At 32.4% G+C, this 25112-nt stretch overlaps 1 protein-coding gene across 1 annotated transcript; it reads right to left on the reverse strand.

Annotated features, from left to right (window-relative positions):
* Positions 1-3030: 3030 nt before the first annotated feature.
* On the reverse strand, positions 3031-14780 carry LOC135950778 (piggyBac transposable element-derived protein 3-like). Its single transcript, XM_065500306.1, has 4 exons — positions 14764-14780; positions 12523-14492; positions 10410-10681; positions 3031-3114 (listed from the first exon to the last, which is right to left on the reverse strand). The coding sequence occupies exons 1-4, from the start codon at positions 14778-14780 to the stop codon at positions 3031-3033; spliced, it is 2343 nt and encodes a 780-aa protein (XP_065356378.1).
* Between the last annotated feature and the right edge of the window lie 10332 nt (positions 14781-25112).

Raw genomic sequence — 25112 nt, forward strand, 5'->3', positions numbered from 1 at the left:
GATTATTGTATGGGGGCTAGGAGAAATAATGGACCGATTTTAGCCAGCACCCTAGGCTTCGTTAGGGTGCTGAAAAAATTATATGAACTAAATTTGATCGAAATATCTTCAAAATTGCGACATGTACTTTGCGCACAAGGTTTACATGGACAGCCAGCCGACCAGCCAGCCAGACGGACATCGTTTAATCGACTCATTCAAAAGCTTAATTTAAATTTAATTAATTTTGAAGTTAACTGATAACAGAATTTATTCAAACTTTGAATGATTAATGCACCCCAGAGAAGAAAATCTTAGCGCCCCGCCGAAGGCCGGCAATTCAAAAAACTTTTCTGAGCGAAGCCAGTTTTTGATACACCCCAGAGGAGAAAACCTTAGCACCCGGCCAAAGATTTCTGAGCGAAGCCAGTTTTTGATACATCTCAAAGGAGGAAACATTTGGGCCACGCCACAGGCCAATATGCTAAAAATTTTTGGTAAGCGAAGAATAATTCTAACTTTGTAGTCATTTATTTCATTGGGAGTTAGATTACATAAATTGCTTCGGATTAGGAATTCTTTCATTGGGAGTTATTTCGCTTTATTGGGACTAATATTTTTAAAATTATGAAACCGCCGTTTATTGGGAGTTATTTAATTTTACCCTTCGGTAGTTATTTAATTTTTCAAGTTTGGGAGTTACTTCATTGGGAGTTATTTAATTTGGGAGTTATTTCACGGTACCTTGATAGCAGACTATCACGTGACTTGAGGAGAAGATGGAAAAAAGTGAATTTCGTGTGCTCGATAAACATTATGGAAAAAACCATCGTTAAACATTATGGAAAAAACCATCACTCAAACCAAGACTAAGCTTGATAAATATTATGGGAACGCTGTACCATTAATTTCAATCGTTGTGGCCGTACGGAAGATGCCAAACTTTCTGGACGCCCAGTTGAGGTCTCTACGCCCGAAACAATTGAAGAAATCCACGATATGGTGTTGATCGATCGTATATTTGAAGTGCGAGAGATTGTGGACGCCATAGGCATCTTTCGTGGCTCAGTGGTTTAAATTTTGAATGATCACTTGCTCACAATCTAATGCGTTTCTGCAATCATGTGATTGCGCTGTTTCGTAACCGTAGAAGAAACATGGATCCACCACAAAGTAGTGGGTTTTTTGGGGTGAATTGTTCATGAAATGATCATTTTGATGACGTTGACAAATCTTATTTTTTGGAATGGATAAATTGGAGAAACTTTGCACAAGTGTAAGGAGAAAATGTTGAAAAATAAAATTATTTTTTTAACCAAAAACCTGTGTTTTATTGAAAAAGTGAAAAACTGTCAATTAATAATGTAAAATTTAAAAATATTTAAATTATAAACTTCTGTGGGAGATACCAATCGGTCATCAAGAAATTACTATTTAAAGATAACTTTTTTTAAAAAAATACTCAAGCAGAGTTCATGACCTTTAAAAATTTTGAAAGTAAATATATGTTGTTAAATAGTTTAATCCACCTTGAGGATTTGCTCCAACTTTGTTTAAAAAAAATCTAAAAAAAAGACAAAATATTCTTAATAATTTTTGTTACCCCCAGATTAACTAAGTTTATACGAAATTACAATCCTGCCAGTTTGAGCAACATGTCTAATTACAAATTCACCACAACTTTTAGTCATGTTTGCACAATACAGAAGTAGCAACAATTTCCACACCTTAAGTAAACCCAACAACTAACACTACAACTAAATGGCAAGTGGCAAAAGCTATTTTAAATAACAAGTTAAGGTTTTCAAATACAAACACTTGCACACACACACTCTTATATTTACACATAGATACATATATATATTCATTTGTGTAGGTAAAGGACTGGGTATTCTAGAAAAATAACAAAAACAACAACAACAATAGCAGCAACATGATGGCAACAACATTTAGCTGTAGCATTTAAATCATCAGCAACAACAATAGCAGCAGCAGCAGTAGCATCAAACAGACTAAAATATAAAAGATGCACAAACATTTAGCAAACAACAACGAAAAATTAAGGAAAAACCTCAGAATTTTTGAAAAGTATCATCAACAAAAAATATGAGCATGAAAAGATGAATAAAAGAGGAATAACACTAGAGATGCAAACAAAATATTCAGCAAAAAACCAAAAAAAAACAAGCTCAGCTTGCAACATTTTATGCTGATCCCTGTCAGGATACAAAATACACATAATCTTCAAAAATAACAAACAAAATAAATTTCCATCCACATTGTTGTTACAACAGCAGCATATAGTACCAGCAGCAACAGCACAACAATAAAAACAACAATATTGCGGTGACTACAACAACAGCACCATCACTTACCGAAAACTGAAAAAGGACACAGAACAAGAGTAAAACCATCATGGGTAAAGGTATGTATGGCTACAGTTTAACATCAAGTCTTGCCAACAAACATCAACCAATAATGCAGGCGCGATTATGTCCAAACAGGACATTAGTTAAACCAACGTCTCGCCCTTCCATTTCCAGGCTACATTCTCATTCTGTTATGCTACAGCACCTAAACCTCCAATTCTTTTGTTATTTTATACAAGTTGTTGCAACACACATAGAAATATTTTGTGTATAAAAAAATAACAAAATTTATAAGTATAAAAGTATATGTTTTTTGTTTTTAATATTTTAAAGGACATTTGCGCAAAAGGACAACCTGCCATCATACCTTAAAAAACAACAAGAACAGCAAAAAATCACATAAATTTCAAAATAAACAACAACAGCAAACGAAAGATATGTATACAACCCATGAAAGTAGAAGAATCATTGTATAGTTGAGTCTAAAATAGAGAAAATGTTTTAAATGTGTTGGTCGAAGGCATTTTATAAAACTAAATCCTTTTGTTTTCTTTGTATCCTTTTAAATATAGGGTGATTTGTGTCAAAGTTGATCAAATGTTTTGAATTTAGTGTTGTGATAATCACAGTTATCATGTCTGATTATTCCGAAAAGTGCTATTAAAATATTTATTATTTATTTTTAGCTGGTACTTAGAAAGTACTTCACCAATGGTCCAAGATTGAGTATGTTTAAAGGCATGGCTGTGTCTTGAACATCCTCCACCTATATTAGAGTTACAGAAATTATAGTTTTTATTACAATTTTGATTTTTTCGAAAACTAGACTTCATTGCCTTTTCAGTGATATATAATACTAGTATAAGCCGGTGCACTTCGCTACCCCTACCCTAGTAAAATTAAAAAAATATGAATGGAAATACGAAAATAACACATACAAAATTTGAGAATCTCTCAATTACAATTCACTTGACATTCAAAAATAACTAACTAATTTTGTATGGGAGATACCACTCCACTGCTCTGATCCTACACATTTTTTAACCTTTTATGTAAATAGCAAGCTTTACTTTAACTTTCCTTTATAAGGAAGTGGTCATTCCTACTAAGCCTAATGAAATCCCGACCATTTTCAGCCAATCTGTGTAAATCAATAAGAGAGCTATGCGCACAAAGTTAGAAGAACCTTGCAATTATTACTTTGTATGGGAGATGACTCACTTTCTTTTCCGATCCCTCCCATTTTGGGTGATATATCCTCTAATCTAATTCCGTCTATATTCAGCTAAACTCCGCACAGTAATAAGAAATTAATTCGCTATAAGTTTTAACACTTTTACAATTATAGTTCTACAGATATTCGAAATTAATTATATACTTTATATAGGGTGTGCCACGCCCACTATTCCAATCCCGAACAATTTCAGCGAAACTATGCAAAATTATAAAAGAGCCATTTAGACTAAGTTTGAAGAATCTTGCAATTATAGTTCACAAAATATTTAGAAATAACTATTGTATGCGAGGCGACTCACCATTTTTTCCGACCCGTCCTATTTTTGATTAAATTTCATGCAGTGATAAGTAATTGATTCATATGAAGATTGAAAACCGTCACAATTATAGTTCTGCACATATTATAAAATAACTATTTACTTATGTACAATTACATATTTACCCCCATATGCATAAACAGTTTTTAAATTTGTCAAAGGTTTATAAAACAAATTTTGAATGGAAATTTTGGCTTATAAAACAAATTTTGAATGGAAATTTTGGCTTATAAAACAAAATTTGATAATTTTAAAAACATGCATATGGGAGTTTGATAATAAAAAAACACCTTCAAAATATATTTTTTTGTCTTTAAATTACAAAAGTCTTCTTCTTTCTTTTCTATAACAACTCTCACTTAAAACAGACCGAAATCAGTACTGTTTAATTGTTTCTCTTATTTATTTACAACAACAAATGGACAAACACGCATTGCTTTGTTTACATTTTAGCTTAAGGTTCACATGTACACGTTTTTGCATATGTGTTAGTAACATCTTTAAACGCTTATAACTCCTAAAAAACTGAACCGATTTCAATAAATATATTCTGCACTTCTGTGAGTAAATCCCTTTAAAATGGTATATTTCTTGCCCAAATTGAATGTATAATGTGAGCGTAAAAGGGGTCTAAAGAAATCGACTTGTCTATTAATATTATGATGATGTCTTATCTTATTGTGTTGAAGTCCGATCGACAATCATCGAAGACAGCTTTTTCGATCTTGAAGACGACTTAATTGATTTCGATGAAGACCACCTTATCGACTTTAGCTGTCAGCCCACAAAATTTAAATTTTTTTCCACTTGTTTTTTTCGAAATTGTTCTTTATTTTTTTTTTTAATTTAAAAAAAAAAATTTTAAATATTAAAATTTTTTTGAAATATTTAGTGAAAAAAATTTTTTGGTAAAAAAAAAATTCGGGTTAAAAAATATATTTTCCAATTTAGACCTATTGTAGGTCCAACTTACTATGGTCTTATATACGGCGTTGCACAGGTCTTAGAAATATCTATCATTAGATATTCATATTGTCTATATTAATGATTTAGTAATCCAGATATGGGTCAAGAATAGGTAAAAAATCGAGATTGTCCTGGTTTTGTCCTTATATCTCAGCCATTTGTGGACCGATTTTAAATAGCTAGAATTTCGGAGATATTAAAGTATGAATCATGTATGTAAGTTATATAGGGGCTACGGAAAGTTCATTTCAACATACAGACGGAAAGGCGGACATGGCTATATCGACTTCGCTATCTATAACGATCCAGAATATATATACTTTGTATGGTCGAAAATGAAAAATGTAGAAATTACAAACGGAATGACAAACCTATATATACCCTTGCCATTCATTACGAAGGGTATAAAAAGAGTTAAGAGTTACAGCAAAAATCTACTATTTATTTAATTTTTAAATTGAAAATCGTTTATTTTTGGATCCATTATTGGTATTTCTGAAATCTATGGTATATTATTGCTAATTTAATTGTTTAACTAACAAAATAAATTCGAGTCCTTCAGTACGCCCTTTATTTTAAAAAAAGCGGACTAAGGTATGGCAAAATTTTATAATTTCAAGTTTGAAATGCATATATCTCGGAAATTGTACGAGATAAATAGCACATGCAGGCATGCTTTTCACCTAGTCCAAAAATATAAAAATCTTTGAAATCGGATGGGAAACAAGAAAATGGCACGTATTTAAATATTTTACATGTCGAAAGTACCCTACCTGGAGCATTTGTAGGACCCATTTTAATTACTTAAATTCGAATACTCCTTGGCTACGCCCACGTCAAATTATATCCCGATCGGACCAGCCGTTTAGAAATGACAGATTTATATCCAAAAAATTGTATTGTGCCCACTGTGCAGTGTATCATTTGAACATCAACCTACTAAAATTCTATTGAGTGTATGGCTAAAAAATGCGCTATTTTTTTTTTAAATTGTTAGCTTTTATTTTGAAACATTTAATAAATTTTTAGCCATTGTACGCCATGACATTTTCCCATCTTTCTGGCAACATATGGATTCCGAGCCGAAAGAACTGCTCGGATACTCTGTTCCCAAGTGAACCGTATCCCAGAGAGAACGTTCTGCATCGATCGAAGGCAATAGTAGTCAGACGGGGCAGAATCTGGACTATAAAGCGGGTGATGCAAAATATCCCAACCAATGCAAAATAGCCGATCGTTGTCATGATGGAATATTACTTCTTATCTGGCCGCATATTCTGGGCGTTTTTAACGCAAATCCTCGCTTCAAACTAATCAGTTGCGTTCGGTACAGGATCCATGCGATGATCTTTCCAGATTTCTGATCTAAAGTGGAGCGTATCCCAGAGAGAGAGTTCTGCATCGATCGAAGCAAATAGTAGTCGGACGGTGCAAGTTGTGGACTATAAGTCCGGTGAGACAGAACTTCCCAACCACTTCATTCTAAATAGTTTTTAACAGGTATTGCAACATGTGTCCTAGCGATGCACTGTGGTTCCAAATCAAAATCTAGGTGGACAAAATTATAAAAATCGGTATCTTCAGAATTTGGACAACCGAAGTTTTTTCGGAATCTGACAATCTGGTCTCCTCCAATACAAATGGGTTTTTCAATTGGACATTTCGTTTTCTAGACAGAAGCGCCAGAAGTTCAAAAAATGTTTAATCATATTTCCGTTAATTTTTTTTTTATATTTTACTGCTTTACTTAATTACATATATCTCAATTGTTTTACCATATAGAAATTTTTTACTTCAAAACATAGATAAACATTGATATAGGCTTTTATTGAGTGTATATCTTATATTTATGGGCCTCTCCGTTTTCCTGTTATAGTCCTTTAACCATGGGTCTCAAATATACTGATAATTATTTCTTTCTAAGAATATTATATAGCAATGACCATATACATCATTTAATGATACTTCTGGGGAATGTCCTTGTAAAAAAATTGTAGCAGCCAGCACCCGCCGAAATACTTTTTTAAATTTTTATAGAATGGAATTTTTGGAAATATTTTTTTTTTATTATTGATTTTTATATATCTAGACCCTACTGTAACTTGAAAAAAAGTTTATATTGATCTTTTAAACATTTTTTTTTGGAATCGGCCAAATAATTTTGTCCATCTAGATTTTGATTTGGAACCACAGTGCGATGTCATGAAATATTATTGATACAATGGGCATTCATTCTTCGATCACAACTTTATTAGAAGGTGAAGGTTGGAATTTAGATGACGTTATTTGCATTGGATGTTACGGAACTGCAACTAATACCGGTTGGAATGGTGGCGTTATTCAATATTTGGAGAAGTATTTGAAGAGACCGCTACAATGGTGTGTTTGTATGCTCCATGCCAAAGAGTTACCCCTTCGTAATTTATTCTTGACTTTAGATGGCTGCACTTCGGGACCTAGAGAATATTGTGGACTTATTTGAAAACAATTACCTGCTTGTGATAATGAAACAGAGGTGTCTTTTTGTGCGGTGGCTGGTAATTTGCCAGACTTGCCTAAAATTTGGTCGATCAACTAATTACGGATCAAAAATATCTTTATAAGATATATAAAGCTGTACAAACTGGTTATTGTAGTACTGAGCTGGCAAACCTGGAAAAATTGCGCACTCGTGATGGCTTACCTCTGCTAGTCGTCTGCTCAGAGTTTACGTAAGTACCCTTAATCCATGAGAAAATTTCCAACTGCTTGTCAATTACGTTGTTAAAATATAAGCTCCGATTTGGTTCCTAATCAATTAAAAAACTTCTTTTAAAGAAGGAGACAAACATAATATGTTTCAAATGAAAAATATTATTTTTCATTTGATTATGTACTCTCGTTTTTTACGGCTAAAATATGAGATTAGCTGTGGATTTTGTTATCGAAAGAAATGCTTTTTTTGCTCACACAGAAAATCTACTTGTCAGTATGCTGTTTAATGATAGAGGCTACATTCGGGAGCTGGCATTGCAAACAATAATCAAAGCTAAAGAAGCTGAAAGTACCACTAAACAAAGAATATTTAAACTATTAAAAATTAATTTCTCTGCTGGAGATTACACCGAAATTATTATATGGCACGAGTGTAGGATTACAGCACCGCCGGTTCTGCGGCATATTTCTAATAATGGCAAAAGATAACAGCATGGAAATTGTTGACTTTCTTTGTCATACACAAGCTGTGGAAATTTGTGTTAAACTTGTAACAGAGGCCTCTCAAAGCTTCTAGAGTGGAGATGCTAATCTGGACTGATTTTTGAAAATCCCGGAGTTCGGGATTTGGTAAAAAATCCCGACCTGCAGTTTTGGGATATTCGGGAAATCTAAAATCCCGAAAATTATAAAAATGAAACTTACATAATTATGTCTTTACAATTGAAAAAAACTTTTTTTATTTAGCAATTAATTTATATTAGACACTAAAAAGCATAAAATACTTGCATGAGTACTGTTAGATGAAGCGCCCAAGCTCTTTGTATCCAAAGGTAGATTGTAAACGAAAAGCACAAGAATTTTTAAGAACAAACTCAATTATTTATTTCTTATACTTTACGTTAAAATTCCTGAAATTCACATTAATTAACAAACTTATTTTATAAAATTAAACAAGTATAATTTAAATAATTACTAACTTTTTCGTATGGAAATCAAGAGCAAAACTTCTTTGTGATTTTACGAACACGATATATCTGTATATCGAACAATTATTTAAGGAGTGAGATCGAAAAATTCTTAACACACGTTTTTCATTACATTTTTTAACCCAAGTATTATTTGAATTTTTTTTTGATCAAGTTACCTTTGAAAAACATGTCAGTTATTATGTGTAATGTCAATTATATTAATTTTTTTGTTAATCTGATTAAAATGAGTGACCAGAAAAAAGTGCGTACTGAAATTATTAAATATTTTCAACAAAACCCAACTTGGTCTTACAAAAAGTTGGCCAAGCATACAAAGGTCTGCCGTCAAACTGTTTCCAATGTTATTAAACAGTACCGGGAGAACTTGTCAGTTGATAGAAAACCTGGTTCAGGTAGAAGGAATGGTCCACATGATGTTTCTAAAGCCAAAAAAATAGAACGCATTTTCAAAAGAGCTCCCAACACATCCGGTAGGAAAGCAGCCCGGTTAGCTCAGTGCTCGGACTATTTGGTACGAAAAGTTAAAGCTAATGCAGGTTTAAAAACATACAAGGCTCAAAAAGTTCCTGACAGGAACGCTACTAAAAATTTAGAGGCCAAAAACAGAGCACGGAAATTGAAGTCAAGTTTTATAAAAAAATATTCTTGCTGCATAATGGATGACGAAACGTATGTTCTGGCAGATTTTTCGCAACTTCCAGGTCAAAAATTTTATGTTGCTGATGCTCGAGGGAATGTTGAAGAAAAGTTTAGGACCCAAAAGCAGACAAAATTTCCCAGAAAGTTCTTGGTATGGCAAGCAATATGCAGTTGCGGCAAAAGAAGCCACTCATTTGTTACAACGGGCTCTATAAATACCGAAATTTACATCAAGGAATGTTTACAAAAAAGGCTGCTTCCATTCATAAGACTTCATAATGTGTCCACTTATTTTTGGCCTGACTTGGCATCCTGTCACTATGGCAAACAAGCCCTTGAGTGGTACAAGAACAATAATGTGGTATTTGTACCAAGAGAGGCAAATCCTCCAAACTGCCCGGAGCTAAGGCCAGTGGAGAGATATTGGGCTCTTGTTAAAAGAGAATTGAAGAGTACAAAAAAGGTGTCCAAAAGTGTGGTAGATTTTAAACGGAGATGGACTACATGTTCGAGCAAAGTGACAGAAAGCACTATAAAAACGTTAATGGAAGGGTTTCCGAAAAAGGTTCAAAATTTCATCACTAGTGATTAAAACTATAAAAATAATTTTTTTTGTAAATTGTAATAATAATTTCAATCAAATAAAAAAAAAATTAAAGCTGTAAGTTTAGTGGTTTCTTTTTTATAAACATATATGTATGTTAAGAATTTTTCGATCTCACTCCTTATTTCTCAACAAACTCAATTATTTATTTCTTATACTTTACGTTAAAATTCCTGAAATTCACATTAATTAACAAACTTATTTTATAAAATTAAACAAGTATAATTTAAATAATTACTAACTTTTTCGTATGGAAATCAAGAGCAAAACTTCTTTGTGATTTTACGAACACGATATATCTGTATTTTATAATAAAAATGGCTTTTATACTATTTAAAATGAACTCATTAAAAATACCGCGTGGAAATATAAAATAATGCAATCCAAATATTTGCGAATGGGAATTAAGCGATAAGTAATAACAAAACAATAATAACGATAATCGATAATTAGTAATACATAGTAGCGATTAGACTGTGGCGCTAACACCCCCCCACAGTAAGGCGAAATGTGTCGAAGGCTTACTCCTTTTTTCAGTCACGTCTAGGATCGCTAATTTAACTGCTGGCCTCTCCAGTATACCACACGTCGTTATGACTTTCGCTTTTCGAACTTGACCGTCCTCTGACATGGTGACTTCAATTATTCTACCTTTTGGCCATACATTTCTTGGATTTGCTGGGTCAACCACCACCACCAAATCTCCTACCGCTAATGGTTTAGCCTTTTCATACCACTTTGTTCTACAAGTTAATGTAGGCAAATACTCAGCTACCCATCTCTTCCAAAATTTTTGGGCGTACTGCTGCGAACATAACCAACTTTCTCTCAACACGACACCTTCGTCATCATACGAAGCTAAAGGCTTTAAACCATTTGAATTTCCTAGCAAGAAATGGTTAGGCGTGATAAGATAAGAAGAAATAACAATAAATATATTAGGGTGGGTCGATTTTTTTCACGAAAAATCGTACAGAAGAAAATTCTAAGAAATTTTCAACAAGAAACCATAGGTCTAAAATCAAATCCTATCTTGCGAATTTCATTTTATCCAATGATATTTCAGTATTTTTTTTTTAATAGTTTTTTATTGGATAAAATACCAAATGTTGAGGAAACTCTCTTAGAATTTTCCGTAGATTGCGTTTCTGTTATACGTTTTTTTAGTTTTCGATCGTCCATACAAATCGACCCAGCCTAATGTACATACTGGTAAAGCAGTACCTTATCTTTTGTCTTTTAGCAATCGAAATATTTTCGTTTTGTTCGAGCTCCTCATCTGAGATAAAAGTAGTTGAGCTTAATAACATTTCTGAACATCACTTTGTGATATTTGGGCATGTAGAATATCAAAATGCATGAAAAAGGCACACAAAAATGACAATTTCCCCTATTTATTTATGAAAAACGGGATTTGATAAAATTAAAAAATCCCGGGCTTCGTGAAATAGGAAATCCCGAAAAACCAGAGATATTCGGGAACGGGATTCCCCGTTTGGCATATCTATTCTAGAGATAGCTTTATTAGAACACGGTTGAAATCACGAGCCGAAATGCCAAATTTTGTTCAAAAAAATATGTTTAATTGTATATTAATTATATATTAAAAAACGCTTTCAAAAGTAAATCCCTCAAAATGTCATGTAATTTTTATTACTTTTACCGTAATTTGTCTAACATTACGCAAATTTTGCGAAAGTGTAGCTCGAAAAAAAATTTTTCTCATTCAAGGACGGCCTACTTACCATACCATCAAATCGCTCGTGCAGAATGTTCTATGTGGCATGAACCGTGTGAAGCTTAGAGCCGTCCTATTGAAACCACACGTCGTTGGTGTCAATATCATCCAATTCTGGTCAAACGAATTTCGTGATCATGGGCCAATCCAAAATCCACAGCAAACAGTTACTTTTTCGAGATGTATTGGACACTCATGTTTCTAATGTGGATTGGTATCATCCCAAATTCATCAATTTTGTTTGTTGATGTACTCATTCATTCTCATCCATTTTGATAAAAGCATTTTATCATTTGCACGTATTGTTGAACGCTATATCGTGCATGGAGATTTGAAAAAAAAGTAAGAGTACTATATTCAGCCGCGCCGAATCTTAAATACCCTCCACCTAAATATGATGGTATAACAAGTGAAATAATATAACAATTTTTAGAAAGACTAGTTTACGCAGAAGATATTTTATTTCAAAAGTACAAACATTTTTTATCTAATTCAGCAATTTATAACTGAAATTCCTATTAGAACGTATGAAATTTAACTATTTATATACCTAATAATTAGTTAACCCTTTAATGCCCACAGCGATCTAGACTATATAAATCAATGAAATTTTGAACAGCAATTTACCTTAGCTTAATGAACCTATTTTAATAAAAAAAATTTTTCCATTTGTCCTAGATTGGGTTTTGGGGGCTGTTACATATACGTAACAGTGGGCAGTACATACAATTTTTGGGCCTAGCATTTTTCAAAATAAAACGTATATTTATTATAAACAAAACTTAACAAAAACTTCCATTTATTACATAAAAGATAACATAAAACATTTTTTTTTAATTTAATGTGTTTTACACAATAAAAATAATAAAAAATACAGAAAATAATAAAAAATAAATAAACAAATATAGTAATTCATAAAATTTTTTTAATGTTATTTAGTTTGTTGTTAGAAAATAGTGGTATTTTTCAAAGCATTTGATACACAAACCAACATTACATTTCTTGCACATGGAAGTTGGATGAGACAAGCAGTTCAAACCTGCACAACGACGTCTTTTTTTGTCCTTTGTTTCGACGACAAAGTGATTTACCCCATCATATCTGGTTGAATACTCTTGTTCATCTGTAGCTAAACGACGATAACTCTGAGGTGGTTTGTTACTGCCATAAGATTTGCAATACCGAGTTGCTATTGATCGGCGAAAACTCAACTGGGACATGCTTCCACCTGCCTTGCGATGTAGAATCCAAGCATTTTGTATTGAAACATCTACTAACCATGTAAATATTGAAAACCACCATTTCTTTCCTCGCGCCCCAATTCTATATGCATTTACATTTTGATCCATTCTATCAGTTCCACCCATATTTTTATTATATTCGTTTATAGCATGTGGTAAGGGAACCATAATTCTTTTCTTATGCGTTCGGGAAAATCTGGCTATTTTGGTGATAGGTACCTTCCCATGAATAGTGGACGCTACAGATACAACTGCATTGTCAACCCATTTGGTAATTTTTATAGCAGGAGATACCATTTTTATACTTTCAATATGACCACGCTGTTGTTTTTTTAATACATCTTTTAAAGGTAAAGGACATGATTTGGGTATGCAATTTTCTCGGATTGTTCCAGTTCCATGGTAACCGCGTTGCTTTAGACCAACCAAAGCGTTAACTGTCGTGAATAAATTGTCAAAATGAATTGAAAATTCAAGTTGCTTAACATTTTCATCAAATTCATCCAGCATACAAAACAATGGAGTTATATTTTTCCCATACCTGGTGTAATATTCAGGCTTTAAACGGGGATTTGATCCTTGATACATTTCAAAATTTATTAAGTATCCCAGCGGAGTATTTAAACTCCACATTTTGTAACCGAAACGAAGGGGTTTTCCTCTTATGAATTGTTTGCAGCTGTGACGACCATAATATTCAATCATTGATTCATCATAAGATAGACATTGTTCAGGATGAAAGTGCTTCAAGAAACGTGTTTTTAAAGCATCTGTATATGGTCGTAGTTTCCAGATTTTATCGTCTCCTTGTTGTTTTGCATTATCAATAAAATGTATATTACGAAATATTGTATCAAAGCGATTTCTACGCATAGAATCCGAAACCAATTCATTTTTAAGATCGCTTTCATTTGTCCAATAATCTCTCTTTGAAGGAACTGAAGCATAACCTGTAACAATCAGGATTCCAAGAAAAACTCGCATTTCATTCATCGATATTTTTGGGTTCTCTTGTCCACTATATACTGCATAACTGTTACTTTCATTGCATAGCATTTGTACCAACTCATCGTCAAAAAACTTCTCAAATTGCACGTAGGGTGGTAAGTCAGTGCAATCAGAAAAGTCGGGTTCAGGGAATATACGTTGACACCATACATCCTCATCTTCCACCCACTGAATAGTTTCACTTTGTAATCTTTTGGCATACTTTGATTTTTTACATTTTGATGGTCTTGGTTTCTTTGTAGAACCTGAGGCAGAGTCAAAATGCTGCACACGAGGTACCTTAGATGGGGTCTTTATCTTATTTTCCACTGCTTTTCTTTTAGGCGATTCTGCAGATGATTTTACACTCAACGGTGTAGTTGCATTAGATCTAAGGCAATCAATATTTAAATTATCAGAAGAGTTATTTATAACATCTTGCAATGTCTGCTCTAGCAATACATTTTCCATGTCTTCCGCGTTTTCCTGATCATCATCGCCACATGATCCCGACTTCCGAATTGTAATTTCGCATGGTTGTATAAGTAGAGCTTTGGGCAAATTTTGCGGGAGTCCACCACCATCTTCATCTCCAGAGTCTTCATCAGACGGCAAATAGTTAGCTCTCGGCGGCTCTATGACCACTTGTTCAATAATATTTTCCTGGCTATCATCTGACAAAAGCTCCTCAAGATATTGTGTGGCTTCTTCCAATGTTAAATACCCGTATCTAAAAAAAAAAATACTCTAAAAGTAAAACTAATGCCAAATATGTTGATATTTGTTCATATTTGTAACGTAAAAAAAGTGGTCCAAAAATAACTGAGTGCTGCCCAGTGTTACAAATACGTAACACCTGCTTTCTTCACTTTCTACCGTACACTATATAACTCAAATATTTTTTTTTACACTTAAATAATATAATTTGATATGTTTTCTTTAAGTATGCATATAATAATTATGTATAAAATAATATATATATATAAAATTAACTATCTTACCTTCTTCGTGTCGTCATAATTCACTTTTTTCAAGCTTTCAAAAAACACACTTTACAAAACAACCTTACACAACCACAAGAAGAGTAGAACTAACGAAATAATCAGTTATTGCTGCAGAAGGAACATTAAAACACAAAATAAACATGAATACACATTTGTATATTATTTATTAAGTTGACAATTTAGTTAAATATTGATGAATGTCAGTGTTACGTATATGTTACAGTGGGCGGTATTGGGTTAATACGTTTGGATCAACATTTTTCATTTTTAACCTAAGTGAAGAAACCGAGTATAAAAAGGGTATACAAATATTTTACATTGAATATATTGAATAAATTTGTTTCGAATTTCAAACTGATAACTATATTTGTAAGAAATTTATGAGGATTTTAGTGATTTTCGGGAGTGGACCTTATATGGGAGCATGATAAAGATATTTATAAGAGATTTATGAGTACTTAACTGATTTTCGGAAGTGGACCTTATATGGGAGCTATGGTTAAATATGGACCGATATTCACAAAATCCAGTAGTATGATTGCTGGTTAAAAACTACTGATCTGTGCGTAATTTCATTTTAGTATCGATTTGTTTTAAATATTTATTAAGGTTAATATATTTTTCGGAAATGGGCCTTATAGGGGAGCTGTGAGCAATTATCGGCCAATCTGCGTAAAATTTGGTACAGTGATTTCTATGTATATGAGTATTATTTGTGTCCAATTTTAGCATGATAGAGGTATTTATAAGAGATTTATGAGTACTTAACTGATTTTCGGAAGTGGACCTTATATGGGAACTATGGTTAAATATGGTTCGATATTCACAAAATCCTGTAGTATGATTCCTAAATATAAATTAGAGATTTGTGTAAATATTTTATAGATATTTATTTAGGTTAATGTGTTTTTCGAAAGTGGTCCTTATATGGGAGCTATAACCAATTATAGACCGATCTTCATAGAATTAGGTATAGCGATTTTGGTATATATGGGGACTATTTATGACGAATTTCAACTTAATAGCAATATTTATAAGACATTTATGCCTATTTAAGTGATTTTCGGAAGTGAACTTTATATGGCGGCTATGGTCAGATATGGAAGAAATTTGTATGGGGGCTAGGAGAAATCATGAACAGATTCTAATAATTTTTACCAGAGTTAGTCCTTTTAACATAAAAATAACGTGTGTAAAATTTGATGGTATTATCTGCAATATATCGAATATGTCGAAGTTCGGAAGTCCCTATTGGAAGACCCTTTTGATCAGTTTAAACTCAATTGATTGTGTAATATTTTCATGCAAAGGTAAAGCTGTATAATATCCTTCATTTGTGTATCCCATATCATTGTTCAAACCTATCTTACCGTTCTTAGCTTCATTAAATTGTGTGTGAATTTTGTAGAGAATTCTCATCCAAAGTTTTTAAATTTTTAATAATATTTTCTTGCCTATTAAAAGAATTTTAATATGAGAATTTATTATAAACTGTGTAAAATATCACAAAGGACAGTCTGTCGATCTCATTATGTGAATGTATGCATCTGTATCCTTATAGAGTATTTAATGTGTCAGCTACTCATGCTCCCAATTTCAGACTTATAATTGTATGTAAAGGAGTATGTGTGATAGTAAATCTAGTAGACGATAGATGTAAATGTGTCGCTATAAATTAAAATAATTACATACACATATTTGCACAAAATTTTATTAATTCACTTGTAATGGTAAATGTAGCGTATACGTACACATGTTTTACTATACATCTACTATCCAGCAAACGTATATTTTATGTAAAATTGCTTACACTATTTACATTCTCATTCATTCATTTGTTCATTTAAATTATTTTATTCACATGTAAAAGTTGTGTTTGTATGGAATTTTCTCCATGTAAGAGTTTGTCGGTATAATGACATAAATTAGCTTTTTAAACAGGGTGATTTGACATTAACTTAATTCGTAAGTTAAGTGAAGTGTCTATTTTTTCTTTAATCTTAGGAATATATTACAAGATATCATAGCATAAAAAGGAAGCAGTTTGTTCCTGATTTTTAAGAGAACAGAATTAGATATTTGCATTACATACTAAGCTGATAAAAGCATCTTATGTATAACTAGATAAGTACCTAATCATAGTTTTTACTCATTTTCTCCCCTAAAGAGTTCGCCTCTCAAATAAAAATTTAAGTAAATAATGTTTTTGGTATCTGTATCGGTTTAGAAGATACATGGTTACCGAATTTACATCCTAGAATTTCGAATTTCCAAATATCCTTTCTTAGTGTCCAAATTGCATGTCTCTAACTTTTGGCTGGGTGATGTTGAATCAGCCATTCATTCCATAACGTTACTCTTTTATATATATATAGAGCGCCAGGAATGAATTTCTGCGAGTTTTATTTGCTAGCAAAGGAACACAATCACACAGAACCTCTGAAATTCCATTAAAAAGTCATTTATTTAGACACCCTTTATTTTCATATTTAATAAAACTGTATTTTATTTCTCCTCAACACAATTCCAACACAATATAAAAGAATTATTTTCAATGTTACATCTCATGGGGTTATGAAGAAAAATTATGAATGTGATGGGATATGTAACTCTGTACACATATAGTGATACAGAAAAGTGCTTCCAGCAATAGAGAAAGAGCGAGAGTAATTAATCGTATGATTTATAACTTCTTGCGTAAGCGTAAAATGTAACGTTTGCTGCCAGTTCAAACTTTGGCTATAAAATAATAATTTAATATGATTCTTAATATACATTATGTGAACGGGTAAAGGGTCTTTCATAAAGCGTTTCCTATCTTAAAATTTAAATAAAACAAAGTGTATGTGAGTAAGCATCGACATTTTGTATTCGTCCAATTTTCCATCATAAATTCCATAAATCATTTAACCGATATTATCGGTTACGTTGGCATTGAGGGCCTCTGTGGTTTGGGCTTAAGAAACCCCAACAAGAAAATATCTGACGGGATGAAATGGCACGATTTCGGAGGACAATTCAAATCGCCTCCAAATATGACTGTGCCATCGCACGTGCAAAATGTCAAATGTGGCTTAAGCTGTGCGCAAGCACCTTGCTCGAAAGCTCGGGCTATCTAATCCCTGACCACTTCATGGGGTTATTTTTGTAACAAAATAATAACGAATCTGTCCAACATCTATGAATAATATTCGCCGGTGATAGTTTTACTATATTTAAATCGATGTGAATGCCCCGTAAGTATAAAAAACAGAACTTATTGGCCAACAGATCCGCCCTGGACTTCCTTGGTGAATGTTTACCCTCGTAAGTTTACTATTTTGACTGTTCTTTGGTCTCTAGCATATATGCTTCAGATATCGGTTGAACTCAAGTAGTCATTCACTTGTACTAGTTGACTATCCCAAACTAGCAGTTTTACCTATAAACAAAAAAAGAGACACACCGAAGTGGTAATTGACTTCACGCTAGATTGTCTGGGATTTAATTGACTTATATTTGTATTGAAAAGATAATATACGTGTCAAATGACTAAAAAATGTATATAAATTTCGAGTGATGACCGCTATGATGTTCCAGATTTATCGAAAATCGAGTTCTCTGCAAAGTCGTAATGGGCAACATTTCTGGTCTCTTTGCATGTGCATTCTCTTTACCATTTATTATTACAGTTCTCTTCCCCTCGTAAAGGAAATGCCAATATCACGTTTGAATTCGTTCAAATTTATGGTGGTGGCTGCTTTCGCAAATACATCAGCCCTATTATTACCTTCAATGTCCCCGTGTCTAGGAACCTCTATCTTCTCTAAAGACACTCCGCATTCTTGAACACTTTTTGATGTGGTGTATACACTTTCTAGGGATCTAATGGCCACTTTGTTATCATTAAATATATGAATATGTATCTCTATTCGATGGCCTTTGATATTGAATTTGTTCCGCTGTTACTTTTATAGTCCATAGGATAGTCTTAGATTCAGCTGGTCAGAGAATATACACTCTTCGGAAGGTGGAAGCCATTGTCATATGTGTACTCATCCGGTATTATTGACATAAAACCAAGATGAAAATCGGTTTCAGGTATCGTGTAATCTACAGGAAGATTCAAATGAATGGTAACTAAAATCTTAGCATGACCATTATTCTCTGGGTTCCATGCTTTTGTGGCATTTAGCCTAATTGCGATTCGCAGCTATTTGTTTCGCCAGTTTATCTTGTTGTATCCAGTTGAGGATATTGAAATGTACCTCCGATGGAGTAGTCATTAACGCATCCGCTATCATAATCACTACAATTTTCATAATACCTTCAAACCAGTTTTGGTGATTTTTCTTCTGCAACACTAACGACCAAACTGTTACCCCTTATTATAGAATTGGTTTTATAACAAAGTCGTAAAACCAGTATAAGTTTTTTGGGTTTATGCGCCAGTTAACTCTTTGCGGTAAAGTGGTCACTTTACTAACCACCTTTTTTATAGTCCTTAAAACATAATTTATTGGCATATATTGCCATTTTCTTAACAATTATATTTTCTGAAGTCATCGTTTATGATTTTTTGCAAAACTTTGCCGACAGTGTGCTCTGGTTAGATAAATATATCAATTTAAAAATATTGTAAAAATCTGTTTTTTAAGAGACTTTCACGCATTCAATAAAAAACAATTAAGAAAGTATAGTCGGTCGGTATAGGGCAATCGTATGGCGGCTAGGAGAAATAATGGACCGATTCTAACCAAATTCAATAAGCTTCTTCCTTGGGACAATAGAAGAGTTTGTAACGAATTTTGTTCAATTATCTTTGAAATTGCGACCTGTAGTTTGATTACAATGTTCACTTGGACGGACGGACAGACCGACGGACGGACATCGCACAGTGGTATGAGAAAAAAAAAGATGGAAATAAATCTGTAACTTATAAACTCTTAGTCCGATTTGAATGAAATTTCACATTCGCAAAGAGAAAGTGTAGTCGAGTTTAAGTTTTGAACTTGGACCTCATGAGCCCACCAGGAGCTGGGCCAGGGGTGCCCAAAGTAGGACAACTCGGGTATGTTCAATTTTAAGAATTATCCTTTTTCTTCGTTTGTGTTCCGATTTAAAAATACACATATAGAATCTCCTCATCGAGCACTACATAAAACCTCGTCGTAGCTATCAATTATCTCTTATAGCTTATGAGATTTTCGCATTTGAATATTAAATTTTCAACATTTTTACCCACCCTACTCTAGTTTTTTGATGACCGCGGTTCCAAATATTTCCTGATTTTCTCCATTTTTCTTTTGTAGGATTAACAAGATGTATATATCAAATAAAGAAAGAATTGTTTAAAAATAATGACTGAATCCAAAGTTACATACATTTGAATTAAAAAAAATTTTAAAAGGCGATTTTTCGCTATTTTTTTGGGAAAAAAGTACTTTTATTCTTTTTAAGTTATCAAAAATATTTCTAAGAGGATGTATAATGAATTTGTACTGTTTGAAAAGCTAACTTTACATCAAATATTTTAAATGAAAAAAAAAATATAATTTTTGATACCGAGGGGACCACGTCCATTCAAAAAACGCCTTTTTTATGTAAAATTCAACTTTAGGGCAAAAATTCTCAAATCGCATAGTAGATATCAAAATATAGTAACCTATTTTAGATGGTAAAATACGTTCTTAATTATTTTGTAAAGGGTTCCGATAAACCCACCCATTTTTGGGATTTTTCAAGACTTTTTTGGAAATTGCGGAATATTTGATAACAAGTTTAAAAATTTAAATAGAAAAATCTACATAACTGTGTAATTACATTAAAAAATATTCATAAATAAAAATTTAATTAGAATTTGAAAAATTTGTATCTATGCAAAAACTCAATAAAAAGCATTTTTTGTCATATTTTTGAAATAAGTATTCCATGAATTTTTTAATTGTCAAAAGTTATATAAATTTTTGAAAAGTAGACAAAATCCTCTATTCATTGATATATAACATATCTACCTTATGTTTTTTACGTGGCAAATAAATTAGAGAAAACTTAACAACTAAAGGCTGAAAGAGTTAATGCCAATCACCTTTTTGATGCAGTATAGTGCAGTTGCCGCTTTAGTGGTCTTAGATAGTGTATTCAGGTTCCAATTTATCTTATTATCCAGTATTACACCAAGATATTTGGCATTATAGGATAATGCGAGTGCTACACCCATATGGAATAGACATGTTACTTAAAATCTTTCAAATCGGATCTCAAACTAAAATTTGGCAAGAGGTGTCCCACTTTGGGGCACCTTAACTTATCAACACCTCTTCTATAGCCATCTGTGCACCATTAATATTAGAGGTAACAAATTGCGGGATTTTGTATCTCTCAATAAATGTAGGTAGTTCCGTTTTGGTTGGTTGGTTTTATTCCCAGACCACATTCCTGACCACATTGTAATAATAATTTTAGCGCAGATTCCAGGTTTTAAGAGAACAGCATAGGATCCTTGTCATGCAACATGTTCTCGTCATGGCGTTCAGCATAATGTTATTATTAAGTAACGGTAATGGTAATATGTAGTAATGGTGAGAGTACAATTTATTGTGGGGTACGCCGAACCCCCACTTTGAAAGTGCTCGAGGCCTAGAGTGTCGAACATACTAATTGATGGGAAATGTTTCATAATTAATTTCAAGTACATCAACATTTCACGATCGTTCGTTTGCATCTAAAAATAATAAAACTGTGTAGACTTTCCACGCATTCTAAATCAAATTCCAGACTCCTTAAATGACCTGAGCACATTTTGCATAAAATGTCCTGTTTTGACATTGTCTTTATTTCCTTAAGTGTATATGTATCTATGAATGTATGAGCTTCATCATAAATCTGTTTAAGCTTGTATATGAGTGTATCTGGTTTCATAGTAACTGTGTGTAATTGTAATATAAGTATTTACTATATGTCCATATATTATCCTTTTTTAGTAAATATGTATATAAAAGCCCACACATATAAATACAATATATACATATACATGGCTTTGTACATGTGAATATAACAGTTTATATATTTTATTTTATTATTTTATTTCAACTTTACGATCATAAATGTCCAAAAAGGGTTTGATTTATTTAACAAACTTTTGTACTTTATTGCCGAGTATGATGGTAAAAATGTGGTTGAATTTTACGTTTTACGTATTTCTCTTCATGGTATCTGCTTCTTTTTTGCTCGGGTTTTTGTTGTTTCATTTCATTTCTATTTTATTTTATGTTTTTTTTTTTTTGGTGCTCAGTTCATACGCTCATAAGTCGTAAGTAACACGAAAGCAGATTTTTCGACAGTAGACATAGACAAAGATTTAAGATGACACAAGGACACCACTGTCGAGGATAAATGGGAGTTTACGGTTTTCGTTTGCAGCTACAATACTTTTTTCTATGTAGTTTTTTTTGGTATATAATATTTCTGCTTTACTTCGTACATATTTAGCTATAAAACATTCAAAAGCTGTTATAGTTAGTAGAAGTAGTAGTTGAAGAAATATCAGCAGCAGTGGCATCAGTAGCAAGAATATGTAGCTGTAGTTATAAAGGACTTTGTAAGAACAAAATCGCATTGTATTTAGTACTTAAGAATTCTATAGTTTGTTAGGTACGAAATAGTTTTAGATGTTTTTTTTTCGTTTCCTTTCTTTAAGTTTCATTTTAATTATAATTAAAAGCAGATTAATTTAATGCACTTAAATGAAAGACAAAAAAGTGTCAAGGTTTAAAAGCAAATTATGATAATTATTTTATATATTGTTGTAATAAATCAAAACATGATTGGTTTTTATTTTTGAAAGACAGTTTTGTTTTAATCTTTTTAAATGGGTTCTGTTTGTTATAAAACAGCTGAAGTGCCATAAAATAATAAACTTATTGAACGTTAATGAACTCAAACTTCTTGATTTCGGAGACTTCTTAAATTGTGTGATGCAGTTTTTGTTTCCATCCGGGTTATGCTTAGTCTGTCCAGGTTCCTCAAAGGTCTGTTTTTTTGAAATTTTCTTTACCACATAGTTGTCTGGTTTCTTTGGAAAATGTTTGCTAATGAGCGAAGTTTCTAAAGCTTAGTACTCTGTTCAAAATTTCGTGCGAAATGCTGTCAAACTACATATAAAATATTTAGAATGAAATATATGCGAAATAATTTCGCAAAAGCAGTACTATATTCGTTTTGTGAATTAATTTGGCAACATTATTTTTTAACTACGAAATAACATAAGCAGCGTTTTTTCTCACGAAATTAAAACCAACAGTTGCGTATTAAATTTTTCCCCTGAAAAAAACATAATTTTTCGCATATATGAACAGAGTACTAGGCTTAATAGAGAATTCGACGAGATAAACGCTTCGGCTCTCGGTCTTCTAACGACTTATCATTATAAACTAATTGCGACAGAGCAATTCAAGGAGATGAATTCCTTGGCTCTATAAGTTAGGACTAGCCACTGAGTATAATCCGACAAGATAAATGCTACTGCACTCTGTCAGCTAACCACTAATTATGGGTAATGATTGCAATCCGAGGAGATAAATTAGTACAATCCGACGAGATAAATGCTTCGGCTCTCGGTCATCTAACGACTAATTACACTGTCCAAGAGCATTTTTGGAGCAGAATATCGAACCTATAATTATGAAAGGACATGTTGAGTAGATAATTTTAGTTTGTTTTTAGTTTTTGAGATCCGAAACTATTTGTGAATTATTAAAAACAATCTATATAAATAAAAATCAAATGTCGTTCGTTGGTAATTGCATCAGTTGAGAACGGCTGGACCAATTTGGACATTTTTTTTATAACTGTTCGTCTTAAAGAAGCGGCCACTTAAAATCGGTACGCATTGTAGTAATCATAACAGCGCCCTTTATTATTAAAATGGAAAAAGATTTGCATATGTTTTTAACAACAAATCTACCGCTATTCTACAATGAATAACAAATCACTATGTTTAGTTTTAAAAAGTGTAGACACAATGGAAAAAGAAGCTAGAAATAAAATTGTGCACAAATATATAGAAAATCTGACTTTGTCGGGTTCAAATATAGCCAAAATCTGATTTTCGGCAGATACCAGGTCAAAATTTTTACGCCACTGCAGCTCAAGGTTGTATGGTCCTGAAATATAAATACGTAAAATTGGACAAAAATATTAATTTGACAGGCAATCCGCAGCTGCGGTTTGAAGAGTAAAGCTTTTCAGACATGTTTAACAATTACATCAGAATTATATATAAAAAGAGAGTTTGGAAAAGTGATTGCTGTCATTTATAAGACATCACACGTCTGATACAAAGTTTTAGCCAATTTATCATTACTCAAGTTGTCAAATACAACTATGAAGTGGTATGAGAATAATATTGATGTTAGACCAAAATATATAAATTAAACAAATTGCACAAATCTTCTTCCAATCGAGATATATTGGGCAATTGTTAAACGTATATTGAAAAAGAGGGCAGTTACAGTAAATAACCAGATTTTGATGAGAACAAAGTAGAATAAATATGCTGGAATAACGTTAGAAGTGGTAAGAAAAGTTGTGCAGCTATTAATGGGAGGCATAAAAATATAGGATAGACAATTTATTCGAAATAAAGACACATAAACCTTCAGTTATATTTTGTTAAAGCTTAATTTGATGTATTTTACCGATTTTAAGTGGCCACTTCTTTAGTCCAACGTGGGTTTCTACAGAAATAAAAATTTACCACGCCCACTTTTACACCCACTTTTTTCGATTTACCTAAAATCGGAAAACGGCTGCACCGATTTTTGATATTTGTAATCAATAATTCCGCAATTCCGAAAAAAGTGCTGAAAAATACCAAAAATGGAATTAAGAACATATTTGACCATCAAAAATCGGTTACTATATTTTGGACCTGGTCTCCTCGGTAACTTCCAAAAGGTTAAAGGTCAATATTCGGAGTATATATTTCAATGTAAAAATATAAAAAATCGCGTTGTTAAAAATAAAGAACGCGGTATGAGGACACCTAAACTCTCTAATACATTCGTGCAAAATAATTTCGATGGAGACTCGATTAGTTCAGGAGTTATAAAGAAAAACGTTATTAAAAGTACGTTTTTTTAAGCAGTTGTGTTTTAACATATAAATTGAAATTGATTCAACTGTGTTCCTTTTTATATTTGCTTAAATTTTTATATGAATTTGTATGAAAAAACGTAATTTTAATAACTCATCTCCTGAACTAATCGAGTCTCCATCGAAATTATTGAAATATATATTCCGAAAATTGACCTTTAACTTTTTGGAAGTAAACAATTTTATTCACTCAATTTTAAGGACAAATGGAA

This window comes from Calliphora vicina, chromosome 2 (genome assembly GCF_958450345.1).
Source record: "Calliphora vicina chromosome 2, idCalVici1.1, whole genome shotgun sequence".
Lineage (NCBI taxonomy): Eukaryota > Metazoa > Arthropoda > Insecta > Diptera > Calliphoridae > Calliphora > Calliphora vicina.

Bases quoted from the DNA above. Each gene is read 5' to 3' on its own strand.
- LOC135950778 (XM_065500306.1), bottom strand. The intron at 10,682-12,522 runs GTTTGTGTATCA...ATTTCTTGCTAG, and splicing joins GTGCAAGAAATGTAATGTTG to GAAATTCAAATGGTTTAAAG. The intron at 3,115-10,409 runs GTTCGAAAAGCG...ACTCTAATATAG, and splicing joins CCATGTCAGAGGACGGTCAA to GTGGAGGATGTTCAAGACAC.